General features: G+C 39.7%; 1 protein-coding gene across 1 annotated transcript in view; it reads right to left on the bottom strand.

The window, feature by feature from the left end:
* SPATA16 (spermatogenesis associated 16) overlaps window positions 1–13699 on the bottom strand; it is a 229329-nt gene that overhangs the window by 129041 nt on the left and 86589 nt on the right. The window contains 1 exon segment of the mRNA XM_065942119.1: window positions 3627–3716. Coding sequence (XP_065798191.1) covers window positions 3627–3716 — 90 coding nt within the window.

Below are 13699 nucleotides of genomic sequence, written 5' to 3'. Positions count from 1 at the left end.
CTGTTGTTCCATGTACAGTTCTAACTGTTGCTTCTTGACCTGTATACAGATTTCTCAAGAGGCAGATCAGGTGGTCTGGTATTCCCATCTCTTTCAGAATTTTCCACAGTTTGTCGTGACTCACGTAGTCAAAGGCTTTGGCATATTCAATAAAGCAGAAGTAGATGTTTTTCTGAACTCTCTCACTTTTTCTATGATCCAGCGGATGTTGGCAACTTGATCTCTGGTTCCTCTGCCTTTTCTAAATCCAGCTTGAACATCTGGAAGTTCACAGTTCATGTACCATTGAAGCCTGGCTTGCTTTTGGGGATTTTGAGCATTACTTTACTGGCATGTGAGATGAGTGCAATTGTGTGGTAGTTTGAACACCCTTTGGCATTGCTTTTCTTTGGGATTGGGAATGAAAACTGACCTTTTCCAGTTCTGTGGCCACTGCTGAGTTTTCCAAATTTGCTGGCATACTGAGGGCAGCACTTTCACAGCATCATCTTTTAGGATTTGCGATAACTCAACTCGAATTCCATCACCTCCACTAGTTTTGTTCATAGTGATGTTTCCTAAGGCCTACTTGACTTCGCATTCCAGAATATCTGGCTCCAGGTGAGTGATAACATCATCGTGATTATCTGGATCATGAAGATCTTTTTTGCACAGTTCTTCTGTGTATTCTTGCCACTTCTTCTTAATATCTTCTGCTTCTGTTAGGTCCATAACCACTTCTGTCCTTTATTGAGCCCATCTTTGCATGAAATGTTCCCTTGGTATCTCTAATTTTCTTGAAGAGATCTCTATTCTTTCCCATTTTATTGTCTTCCTCTATTTCTTGGCATTGATCACTGAGGAAGGCTTTCTTATCTCTCCTTGCTAGTCTTTGGAACTCTCCATTCAAACGGGTATATTTTTCCTTTTCTAATCTGTATTTTGCTTCTCTTCTTTTCACAGCTATTTGTAAGGTCTCCTCAGACAACCATTTTGCCTTTTTGCATTTCTTTTTCTTATGGATGATCTTGATCACTGCCTCCTGTACATGTCAGGAACCTCCGTCCATAGTTCCTCAGGTACTCTGTATCAGATCTAATCCCTTTAATCTATTTGTCAGTTCCACTGTATAATCATAAGGTATTTGATTTAGGTCATACCTGAATGGTTAGGCTTAGAAAAGCTTAAATAGTCCATTTCCTAGGGACTAGTTATAAATACACTACTTTGGATCAGATGGGAGATGACCTACTTGACTGGGGATCATGGTTTTAAACTTACTATGTTACATGGTGATGGCATTCTTTTGTATTTGCTTGGTGCCTTTCAACCTCAGAAGCATGCCTACTTGGCTCCTTACAGAAAATACCTTGATATGTGGGCTTTTTCAATGGGTTCTCATATAATGTGTTTGTAAGAGGCCTGAACAAAAACTACCTAAGTATCCAAGCAATTAATTGATAAGTATGAATGCTTAATATATAGATTTGTATTTATTGTTTTACACTAGAAATCAAATAGTTAAGAGACACTAAGATATTCATGTTCTTGGGTTATATTATTCTTTCCCTAGAGTGAAAATAGGATGACCGATACTCTATATTGAGGACTATAATTGCCAAGGAAACCAAGAGGAAAAATATTTGAATCTGAAAGTAATTGTATCTGCTTCTCTGTTGGAAAGTCCATACCAGTACAGCCAACAGTTATTAGGAAACTTTTCAAGGAGTATTGTCAAGTTAGCCATCAAATGATATGAAACAGATGCACTTATTACACTGCAGGGATATACGTGTCAAGGGAAATGGATGTTTCATGCCAATACTGCATGTAGGTACTGACAAATTCCTAATTTTCAAGTCCTCATTGTTTATTCATTTGTTTTAGGAACCATAAAGAATTTTTATCACCAGTGTAACTCCAATGGTTAGGTTTGACACAATTAAGTTATAGTCAATGATCCACTGATGTCTGGCTCTCCCCCAAACTCCAAAATCATGGATTTGAAGCATTTGCCAACTTACATAGTATACATTCTCCCAGCAATGCTAATTTATTTTACAGTAAACAACTGGCTCTCCTAATGTTCCTGAATATTTAACAGTGGGCTCTCTAGAGTCTGTACAAGTTAACCTAAGTGTATTACTAGCAGTTTTAACTTGTTGCAATCTAGTTTTGAAGTTGCATCTGGCTTTCTCCTGTTATTTTTGGTTAGATTCAGAAAAGACATTAACAAACTACCTCTTAAAGAAAATTATTTACAGATAACTGTACTGTATCTGTTTGTGCTGAACTGATTAGCTTAGTTAATGACTTTTACGATGTGTTAGACAGAAGGAAGCTTCCTATCATCTCTTAAATACCCTTTCATTCACATAGTATGTGTGGGCAGAAACTAAGCCACGGGGATAACTCAGTAAACAAAAAGTAGGAAGAAGTTTTCTGTGGGTAATGTAAGACAAAACATTTAGGAAACGAGTATAAGGAAAAATAGAATGTATAAATGAGATTGATAGAGACATATTTTGAATTTTAAAAGAGGACATCACCACATAGATAAATAGATAGTGTGGCTTATCTATTGTGGTTGACTGTGAATATTATGATTAATTCAGTCTTCCATGTCCATCATTTAATTGAGTTCAAGTAATACCTAGGACTGTCTTATAGAATGCATGCCAAACTCATAGTATCAACTTTATGAAATCATTTTATTGCTATTTTTATTATTTATTTATTATTTAAATTTCTTAAACTTTTAATTTTCTAAGAAAGTATTGTTTATAAATGTTATAGAGATAGTAGCCACCAGCAACATAGGCTCCCCATTCCTATTACTATGGATTTCTCCCTAGGAGTTATGTTTGGAGTGTATGTAGAAACCACTCACACTTTATTGATAAAATCCTTGGATGGTAAATTGGTTGGGTAAGAAACAATAGATACCTATACATTAGTAGATGAAGAAAATTCTTTGAGAGAATTTATCAAAAGGAAGGGGAGCCTAATAGGATGATCTTGACTCAGGAATAAAAAGCCTTCATTGCCACAGGTGCAAGGGAATTCTCAGTGTAGCATGGAGGCTGTTACACAAGTCTTGTAATTCTTTGCCATAAGTCTAGGTTCTGGGGATGCGAATATCAGGAGCTGCTTCACTAGGTTTTTATGAAACATATTCCAGGTCCAAGAGACCATACTTTAGGACACCTCTTAAAACGCTTGGTGTTATAACTTAGACCATCTTTTTAAGAAATGGGCTGCTGAGATCCTTTTCATGTGGCTGGATTTTATTTCTAGAATTCAAGAAAGAGATAGTCACAAAATTGTGTCATTACAACTAGAATCAGGAACGTACTTGAGAGCAAGAGGTCAAGTTCATTTCTAATCTTCCCTGGAAGTTTTCCCATCATTATCAGTGACCTCATGGCTGGAAACTTTGAATTTTACCAAGAGCTTTAAACACAGAGTGGCTTTAATTAAAGAAAAAGATAGTCAATATTTGTTGGTTTGACGTTTATAAGACAACGATTCTGGTAAAATCATATTCCATGAGAGAAATGGAAAGTTCTATTATGCTATTACCAGAAGCTGAGAATAAAATTAATTTAACTTGAAATAAATCTTCACAAAAGTTATAATAAACATACCGGGCAGCTTCTGAATATCTCTCCAGACATCTAAACACTGTTGCCTGACGAAGATGATTTCGGAAATAGGCAGGGTTTAAAACAATGCTCCTGAAAAGATAAAAGAAATGCAAATGTTATTAAGCTCTTAAAAATCAATTTCCAGAAGTGTATAGGAATGAAATAACAGTCATCCAATTTTACATACATCTATTTTCAAAGATACAAGGAAATGGGTCATTTTTTCTTCCTGTAATTGTCAGTTAAGACAAATAAACAAGCATTATTGAAAATTAAGTCTGCATGATAAAAGCAATTTTATTTATAACATTGGCTAACTTTTATAGCTATAACAATGATAAGGAATTTGAATCCAACTTTTATTACATATAAGACATGGTGTTATTTTATTTGTCATATGTTAATAAATTAGGCAAAAATCTCAGATTGTGGTATATCTACCCATGATGAAGAAGGAGATTGTTAGCTGCTGGATTTCAGTTAAAAGAGAGGAACTGGAATTTAGGTGACTTGTTCATTTGCAATCCATGTTGGGGCCTGTGCCTTCTCCCTTGGACAATTGTAGTGAAATGGATGGAACACTGTACCATTGGCTAAGGATTCTGGTCCTCACCTTGCCACTTTTGGTAAGGCCCTTGTTTACTTTGGGTTTACATTTTCTTTTGCTGACATTTCAAGGCTTGGTTTTGGATAAGATTATCTATCCTTGCTTGCTGACTCTTCCTTTCTGTCACAGAGTTCTGGATTCACAATCCAAGCTCAGATGAGAAGATGATCACTCCCCATCTTCCTTCTTTCCCTAGAGATAAACTGGTAGCTCTTCTTCTCCCTTGCTTCACTGAGAGCCAGGCACTGCTCAAGGCTTTTGATATAATGAGGTGAGCTAGACAGATGAAGAGCACAACTCATCACCAAATGAGGAGAGAGCCATTAGTGAAAGTTTGAGGGATAGCTTATATCAGAATGTGTTCTGTTTATGGATGTAAGATACATAATGTTACAGAACCAGCACACGATTATTAAGCAGTTTTTTTGTGTGTGTGCCTGCTTTTACAAGTTGATGAGAATCACTTGAAATTAGTCCATTAATAAAGGCGTGATTCTTAATCTTTTTTTTCTTTTCTGAGAGGTTCACAAAGCTTTTTGAGAATTAAAGCTGTGAACCTCTGTCTAGAAAAATGCCCATAAACATGGTTGCCTAAATTCAGGGAATTCATGTGATCCTTTAAGGCTATTCATGAGCTCCAGATTGAGAAAAACATGCAGACAAGAATAATCCCATCACTTCATGGCAAATAGATGGGGAAACAGTGGAAATAGTGGCTGACTTTATTTTTTGGGGCTCCAAAATCACTGCAGATGGTGACTGCAGCCATGAAATTAAAAGACGCTTACTCCTTCTAAGGAAAGTTATGACCAACTTAGACAGCATATTAAAAAGCAGAGGCATTACTTTGTCAACAAAGGTCCATCTAGTCAAGGCTATGGTTTTTCCAGTAGTCATGTATGAATGTGAGAGTTGGACTATAAAAAAAGCTGAGGGCTGAAGAATTGATGCTTTTGAACTGTGGTGTTGGAGAAGATCCTTGAGAGTCCCTTGGACTACAAGGAGATCCAACCAGTCCATCCTAAAGGAGATCAGTCCTGAGTGTTCACTGGAACGACTGATGTTGAAGCTGAAACTCCAATACTTTGGCCACTTCTGATGCAAAGAGCTGACTCATTTGAAAAGACCCTGATGTTGGGAAAGATTGAAGGCAGGAGGAGAAGGGGATGACAGAGGATGAGATGGTTAGATGGCACCACTGACTCAATGGACATGGATTTGGGTGGACTCTGGGAGTTGGTGATGGACAGGGAGACGTGGCATGCTGCAGTTCATGGGTTGGTAAAGAGTCGGACACAGCTGAGTGACTGAACTGAACTGAACTGAAGAATAATCCCATTCCCAGAAACATTGTTAATGGAAAGAATAAAAGAAAAAAACTGCATCTATCTGACCCACATAGAGTCATAGAATTATATGATGATGAGGTAAATTGATTGAATAGTTTAGCGCACTTTAAACACACAAGTGAATAGAATCCAGAGAGGCTAATGGACCCCTCTAAAATTGTTCATAGCTGGTTGCAATGCTGCTTCAAGTTTATTACTTTGTTTCTCATCTCTAGCCTCAGCACTTCGTAAGTTATCTTACTGTTTCTCTGTGATGATTTCTAAATTAAAGAAGCCTGGGTTAGTAAAGTTTTACTACATTCTATGCCTAGAAATTTGTACGAATAAATACATTAATCCCACAAGAACACAGGCCATTTGCTTTAGCGATTTCTGATTAAACTATTGGAAATTTAAAGCCTATTCCATGAGTTTATTCCACATCAACACTGAACTATTAATATCTAGTACTAATACTTTAGATTAATTCAAGAAAAATATGTTAGTGAAATATGTCTGTAAATTTTATCCCTGTAGGGGTAATCTTGTAAAATTAGGTCAGAGTGAAAAAAGAAGTGCTCTGCCTAGGGGCCTACGTCTTCAAAGTCTGATCAGAAACTTTTCTTTCAAAACATGGCTAATTCTTTCCTCCTACTTAGTAATCTTTATTCACTTAAGCATTTTTAGTAAATATCTGCAAATGTGATGAGACAAAATCCTTATGAATGAACATATTTTTTTCCTTTGTTATCTTTTTGCTCATGACAATGTGTTTTGGTTTTGCTGAGCTATTCTTCAAGAATCTTGCTTTGCCAGATGTGTTCTTTTCATGAAAATGGATTAGACTGGAGAGAAGCATAGAGTGTGGTGGATAGGAGGAGTAGTGATGAGAGAAGGGTTTAGTAAAATATAGGGCTACGGGAGAGGAGGAGTCATTGTAGTGGTCTTGGAAGAGATTTTTGTGGGTAGTGAGATAAACACTGTTTCAGTGTAATTTTTAAAAAAAAATAGGTTTCTTTAAAAATTGCTTATAATTACAAGTCCTTTTTATGGTGTTGAAGACATACAGTTCAGGACATGAGTTTGGAAGTAACTGTTACTAAACTGGACTCAGTTCAGTTCATTTAAGTTCAGTCGCTCAGTCGTGTCTGACTCTCTGCAACCCCATGAATTGCAGCACGCCAGCCCTCCCTGTCCATCACAAACTCCCAGAGTTTACTCAGACTCGTGCCCATCGAGTCGGTGATGCCATCCAGCCATCTCATCCTCTGTCCGTCCCCTCCTCCTCCTGCCCCCAATCCCTCCCAGCATCAGGGTCTTTTTCAATGAGTCAACTCTTTGCATGAGGTGGCCAAAGTACTGGAGTTTCAGCTTCAGCATCAGTCCTTCCAATGAACACCCATGACTGATCTCCTTTAGGATGGACTGGTTGGATCTCCTTGTAGTCCAAGGGACTCTCAAGGATCTTCTCCAACACCACATTTCAAAAGCATCAATTTTTCGGCAGTCAGCTTTCTTCACAGTCCAACTCTCACATCCATACATGAACACTGGAAAAACCATAGCCTTGACCAGACGGACCTTTGTTGGCAAAGTAATGCCTCTGCTTTTTAATATGCTATCTAGGTTGGTCATAACTTTCCTTCCAAGGAGTAAGCCTCTTTTAATTTCATGGCTGCAATCACCATCTGCAGTGATTTTGGAGCCCAAAAAAATGAAGTCTGACACTGTTTCCACTGTCTCCCCATCTATTTCCCATGAGGTGATGGGACCAGATGCCATGATCTTAGTTTTCTGAATGTTAAGCTTTAAGCCAACTTTTTCACTCTCCTCTTTCACTTTCATCAAGAGTCTTTTTAGTTCCTGTTCACTCTCTGCCATTAGGGTGGTGTCATCTGCATATCTGAGGTTACTGATATTTCTCCCGGAAATCTTGATTCCAGCTTGTACTTCCAGGCCAGCGTTTCTCATGATGTCCTCTGCATATAAGTTAAATAAGCAGGATGACAATATACATCCTTGATGTACTCCTTTCCCTATTTGTAACCAGTCTGTTGTTCCATGTCCAGTTCTAACTGTTGCTTCCTGACTTGCATACAGGTTTCTCAAGAGGCAGGTCAGGTGGTCTGGTATTCCCATTTTTTTTCTCTGAATTTCCCACAGTTTATTGTGATCCACACAGTCGAAGGCTTTGGCATTGTCAATAAAGAAGAAATAGATGTTTTTCTGGAACTCTCTTGCTTTTTTGATGATCCAGCGGATATTGGCAATTTGCTGGTTCCTCTGCCTTTTCTAAATCCAACTTGAACATCTGGAAGTTCTCAGTTCACGTATTGCTGAAGCCTGGCTTGGAAAATTTTGAGCATTACTTTACTAGCATGTGAGATGAGTGCAGTTGTGCGGTAGTTTGATCATTCTTTGGGATTGCCTTTCTTAAGGATTGGAATGCAAACTGACCTTTTCCAGTCCTGTGGCCACTGCTGAGTTTTCCAAATTTGCTGGCATACTGAGTGCAGCACTTTCACAGCATCATCTTTCAGGATTTGAAATAGCTCAACTGGGATTCCATCACCTCCAGTAGCTTTGTTCATGGTGATGCTTTCTAAGGCCCACTTGACTTCACATTCCAGGATGTCTGGCTCTAGGTGAGTGATCACACCATTGTGATTATCTGGGTCATGAAGATCTTTTTTGTACACTTCTTCTGTGTATTCTTTCCACCTCTTCTTAATATCTTCTGCTTCTGTTAGGTCCATACAATTTCTGTCCTTTATCGAACCCATCTTTGCCTGAAATGGTCTCTTGATAGCTCTAATTTTCTTGAAGAGATCTCTAGTCTTTCCCATTCTGTTATTTTCCTCTATTGCGTTGCGTTGATCTCTGAGGAAGGCTTTCTTATCTCTCCTGGCTATTCTTTCGAACTCTGCATTCAAATGGGAATATCTTTCCTTTTCTCCTTTGCTTTTCACTTCTCTTCTTTTAACAGCTATTTGTAAGGCTGCCTCAGACAACCATTTTGTCTTTTTGCATTTCTTTTTCCTGGGGATGGTCTTGATCCCTGTCTCCTGTACAGTGTCACGAACCTCTGTCCATAGTTCATCAGGTTCTGTGTCTATCAGATCTAGTCCCTTAAATCTATTTCTCACTTCCACTGTATAGTCATGAGGTATTTGATTTAGGTCATACCTGAATGGTCTAGTGGTTTTCCCTACTTTCTTCAGTTTAATTCTGAATTTGGCAATAAGGAGTTCATGATCTGAGCCACAGTCAGCTCCTGGTCTTGTTTTTGCTGACTGTATAGAGCTTCTCCATTTTTGGCTGCAAAGAAGCAGTGGCAGCGGCCGAGAGGAGAAACCCCACTTCCAAGGAGTGACTGCCGTGGGGCACAGGATGGCTGAGAGGAGCTACTCCACATTCAAGGTTAGGAGGGGCGGCCATGAGAAGATACCCCTAGTCCAAAGTAAGGAGCAGTGGCTGCGCTTTCCTGGAGCAGCCATGAAGAGATACCTCAAGTTTGAGGTAAGAGAAACCCAAGTAAGATGGTAGGTGTTGTGAGAGGGCATCAGAGGGCAGAGACACTAAAACTGTATTCACAGAAAACTAGCCAATCTGATCACAGTGCCACAGTTTTGTCTAACTCAATGAAACTAAACCTACCCTAACGGCAGGGTCATGGTGGAGAGGTCTGACAGAATGTGGTTCACTGGAGAAGGGAATGGCAAACCACTTCAGTATTCTTGCCTTGAGAACCCCATGAACAGTATGAGAAGGTAAAAAGATAGGATACTGAAAGAGGAACTTCCCAGGTCGGTGGGTGCCCAATATGCTAATGGAGATCAATGGAACAATAACTCCAGAAAGAATGAAGGGATGGAACCAAGGCAAAAACAATACCCAGTTCTGGATGTGACTGGTGATAGAAACAAGGTCCTATGCTGTAAAGAGCAATATTTCATACAAACCTGGTCCATGCATCAAGTCAAATTGAAAGTGGTCAAATAGGAGATGGCAAGAGTAAATGTCGACATTCTAGGAATCAGCGAACTAAAATGGACTGGAATGGGTGAATTTAACTCAGATGACCATTATATCTACTACTGTGGGCAGGAATCCCTTAGAAGAAATGGAGTAGCCATCACAGTCAACAAAAGAGTCTGAAATGCAGTACTTGGATGCAATCTCAAAAACGACAGAATGATCTCTGTTCGTTTCTAAGGCAAACCATTCAATATCGTGGTAATCCAAGCCTATGCCCCAACCAGTAATGCTGAAGAAGCTGAAGTTGAATGGTTCTATGAAGACCTACAAGACCTTTTAGAACTAACACCCAAAAAAGATGTACTTTTCATTATAGGGGACTGGAATGCAAAAGTAGGAAGTCAAGAAACACCTGGAGTAACATGCAAATTTGGCCTTGGAGTACAGAATGAAGCAGGGCAAAGGCTAATAGAGTTTTGCCAAGAGAATGCACTGGTCATAGCAAACCCCTATTCCAACAACACAAGAGAAGACTCTGCACATGGACATCACCAGATGGTCAACACCAAAATCAGATTGATTATATTCTTTGCAGCCAAATATGGAGAAGCTCTATACAGTCAGCTAAACTGGACTAGGTTCTTCTAAACTGTAACAACATCCTACACTGAGCCATGTGAATCATTGCTTCATAAGAGGGACCAACAAGTCTAGGACCTAGTCTACCCTGAAGGTGAAGGTACTTACAAAAGGAAGTTTAGAAATTTGGGATGAGATATTATTTGACCATTTATTATTTTTGGCTTCTTTTTAATTATTGCAGCATTCACTGTGCGCTTATGATATGCACTGTTAGATATTTGGCAAGGAAACGCTATTGGTGATTGTAAAGCCTACTTTTTACATTTTATTGATTTATTTGATGCTTTCTATAATGACATGCCCTTTTAAAGATGTATTTTATGTTGTGTATAACTTAGAGAGGAAATATTGGTTTATCTTTTAAAAAGTTCTTAATCATTCATCATTTGATGCCATTTGAGGACCTATGGGAGGCTGTTTATGACTGAAATGGACAATCTGACTGGGACTGTAATGAAAATAAATCAACTCTACAACTATAATCAGAGAGAGATCTCTATGCTGATTGGTTTGATTTTAAAAGAGAGTAAATAGCTATGATTTAGTTATGTTGACAGGGGTTGTGGTAAAAATAAGAATCGTGCTATAATGGCTAAGTTATGGAAGTCACTGAATTTTTGTCAGAGGAATGAACACAGTGTTAGTAATGAGAGAGTCAATTCCTAGGCAGAATGATAATAAGTCCAGGGGTCCCCAAGGAGGAGAGAGGGGTCTGGAATTCTCAGGGAGGAGGAAAGGACAAACATCTTTGTTTTTCTCTACATTCCTCAGTCTTAGTCATATAAAACATTTTTTTAAAGCCCCGAACCAATGATTACACAACAAAAAACACAGTTTAAATTCTGTGCTAAGGATTATATAAGAACAATGTATCCTGCTTGAGGACAGTTTCTCCTTCCTGAAAACCTTCTGGCTGATCCTCTTACCTTTTTGCCTTTTCATGCTGTTCATGGGGTTCTCAAGGCAAGAATACTGAAGTGGTTTGCCATTCCCTTCTCCGGTGGACCACATTTTGACAGAACTCTCCACCATGACCCATCTGTATTGGTGGCCCTACATGGCATGGCTCATAGTTTCACTGAGTTAGACAAGGCTGTGGTCCATGTGATCAGACTGGTTAGTTTTCTGTGACTGTGGTTTCAGACTGCCTGCCCTCTGATAGAGAAGGATAAGAGGCTTATGGAAGCTTCCTGATGGGATAGACTGACTGAGGGGGAAACTGGGTCCTGTTCTAATGGGTGGGGCCATGCTCAGTATACCTTAAATCCAATTTTCTATTGATAGGTGCAGATGTGTTCCCTCCCTGCTATTTATCTGGGGCCAAACTGTGGTGGAGGTAATGAAGGTAATGGCGACCTCCTTCAAAAGATCCCATGCATGTACTGCCACACTCAGTGCCCCCAACCCTGCTGCAGGCCACCACGGACCCACGCCTCTGCTGGAGACTCCCAGACACCCACAGGCAAGTCCGGGAGAGTTTCTTGTGGGGTCACTGCTCCTTTCTCCTGCGTCCTGGTGCACAAGGTTCTGTTGTGCTCTCCAAGAGTCTGTTTCCCAGTATGATTTCCCACTCTATTTCCCCATGAATAATATGAAAAGGCAAAAAGATAGGACACTGAGAGATGAACTCCCCAGGTTGGCAGGTGCCCAATATGCTACTGGAGATCAGTGGGGAAACAACTCCAGAGAGAATGAAGAGACAGAGACAAAGCAAAAGCAACACCCAGCTGTGCATGTGACTGGTGATGGAAGCAAGGTCCAATGCTGTAAAGAGCACTATTGCATAGGAACCTGGAATGTTAGGTCCATGAATCAAGGCAAATTGGAAGTGGTCAAACAGGCGATGGCAAGAATGAACGTGGACATTTTAGCAATCAGTGAACTAAAATGGACAAGAATGGGTGAATTTAACTCAGATGACCATTAAATCTACTACTGTGGGCAAGAATCCCTTAGAAGCAATGGAGTAGTCATAAAAAGTAGTCAACAAAAGAGTTCAAAATGCAGTAAAATAAGTTAAGTCACTCAGTCGTGTCCAACTCTTTGTGACCCCCTGGACTGTAGCCTACTAGGCTCCTCCACCCATGGGATTTTCTGGGCAAGGGTACTGGAGTGGGTTGTCATTTCCTTCTGCAGGAGATCTTCCCAACCCAGGTATCAAACCCAGGTGTCCCACATTGCAGGCAGACGCTTTGCTGTCTGAGCCAATGCAGTACTTGGATGCAATTTCAAAAACGACAGAATGATCTCTGTTCATTTCCAAGGCAAACCATTCATATCACAGTAATCCACTTCCATGCCCCGACCACTAATGCTGAAGAAGCTGAAGTTGAATGGTTCTATGAATACTTATAAGACCTTCTAGAACTAAATCCCAAAAGGTGTCCTTTTCATTATAGGGAACTGGAATGCAAAAGTAGGAGGTCAAGAAACACCTGGAATAACAGGCAAATTTGACCTTGGAGTACAGAATGCAACAGGGCAAAGGCTAATAGAATTTTGCCAAGAGAACATACTGTTCATAGAAAACACGCTCTTCCAACAACACAAGAGAAGACTCTACACATGGACATCACCAGATGGCCAACAGCAAAATCAGGTTGACTATATTCTTTGCAGCCAAAGAGGGAGAAGCTCTATACAGTCAGCAAAAACAAGACAGGGAGCTGACTGTGGCTCAGATCATGAACTCCTTATTGCCAAATTCAGACTGAAATTGAAGAAAGTAGGGAAACCACTGGACCACTCAGGTATGACCTAAATCAAATCAGTGATCAGTGCAAAGAAATAGAGGAAAACAATAGAATGGGAAAGACTAGAGATCTCTTCAGGATAATGAGAGATACCAACATTTCATGCAAAGATGGGGACAATAAAGGACAGAAATGGTATGGAACTAACAGAAGCAGATATACTAAGGAGTGACAAGAATACACAGAAGAACTGTACAAAAAAGATCTTCATGACCTAGATAACCATGATGGTGTTATTCACCTAGAGCCAGACATCCTGGAATGTGAAGTCAAGTGGGCTTTAGGAGGCCCTAAAGTTAGTGGAGGTGATGGAATTCCATTTGAGCTATTTCAAATCCTAAAAAATGATGCTGTGAAAGTGCTTCACTCAATATGTCAGCAAATTTGGAAAACTCAGCAGTGGCCACAGGACTGGAAAAGGTCAGTTTTCATTCCAATCCCAAAGAAAGGCAAACCCAAAGAATGCTCAAACTACTGTACAATGGCACTCATCTCACACGCTGGTAAAGTAATGCTCAAAATTCTCCAAGCCACGCTTCAGCAGTACTTGAACGGTGAACTTCCAGATGTTCAAGCTGGATTTAGAAAAGGCAGAGGAACCAGAGATCAAATCGCAAACATCCATTGAATCATCAAAAAAGCAAGAGTTCCAGAAAAACATCTATTTCTTCATTGACTATGCCACAGCCTTTGACTGTGAGGATCACAATAAACTGTGGAAAATTCTTAAAGAGATGGAAATACCAGACCACCTGGCCTGCCTCT

This window comes from Muntiacus reevesi, chromosome 8 (genome assembly GCF_963930625.1).
Source record: "Muntiacus reevesi chromosome 8, mMunRee1.1, whole genome shotgun sequence".
In the NCBI taxonomy this organism is placed as follows: domain Eukaryota; kingdom Metazoa; phylum Chordata; class Mammalia; order Artiodactyla; family Cervidae; genus Muntiacus; species Muntiacus reevesi.
This window is presented reverse-complemented; position numbering and strand designations above follow the sequence as displayed.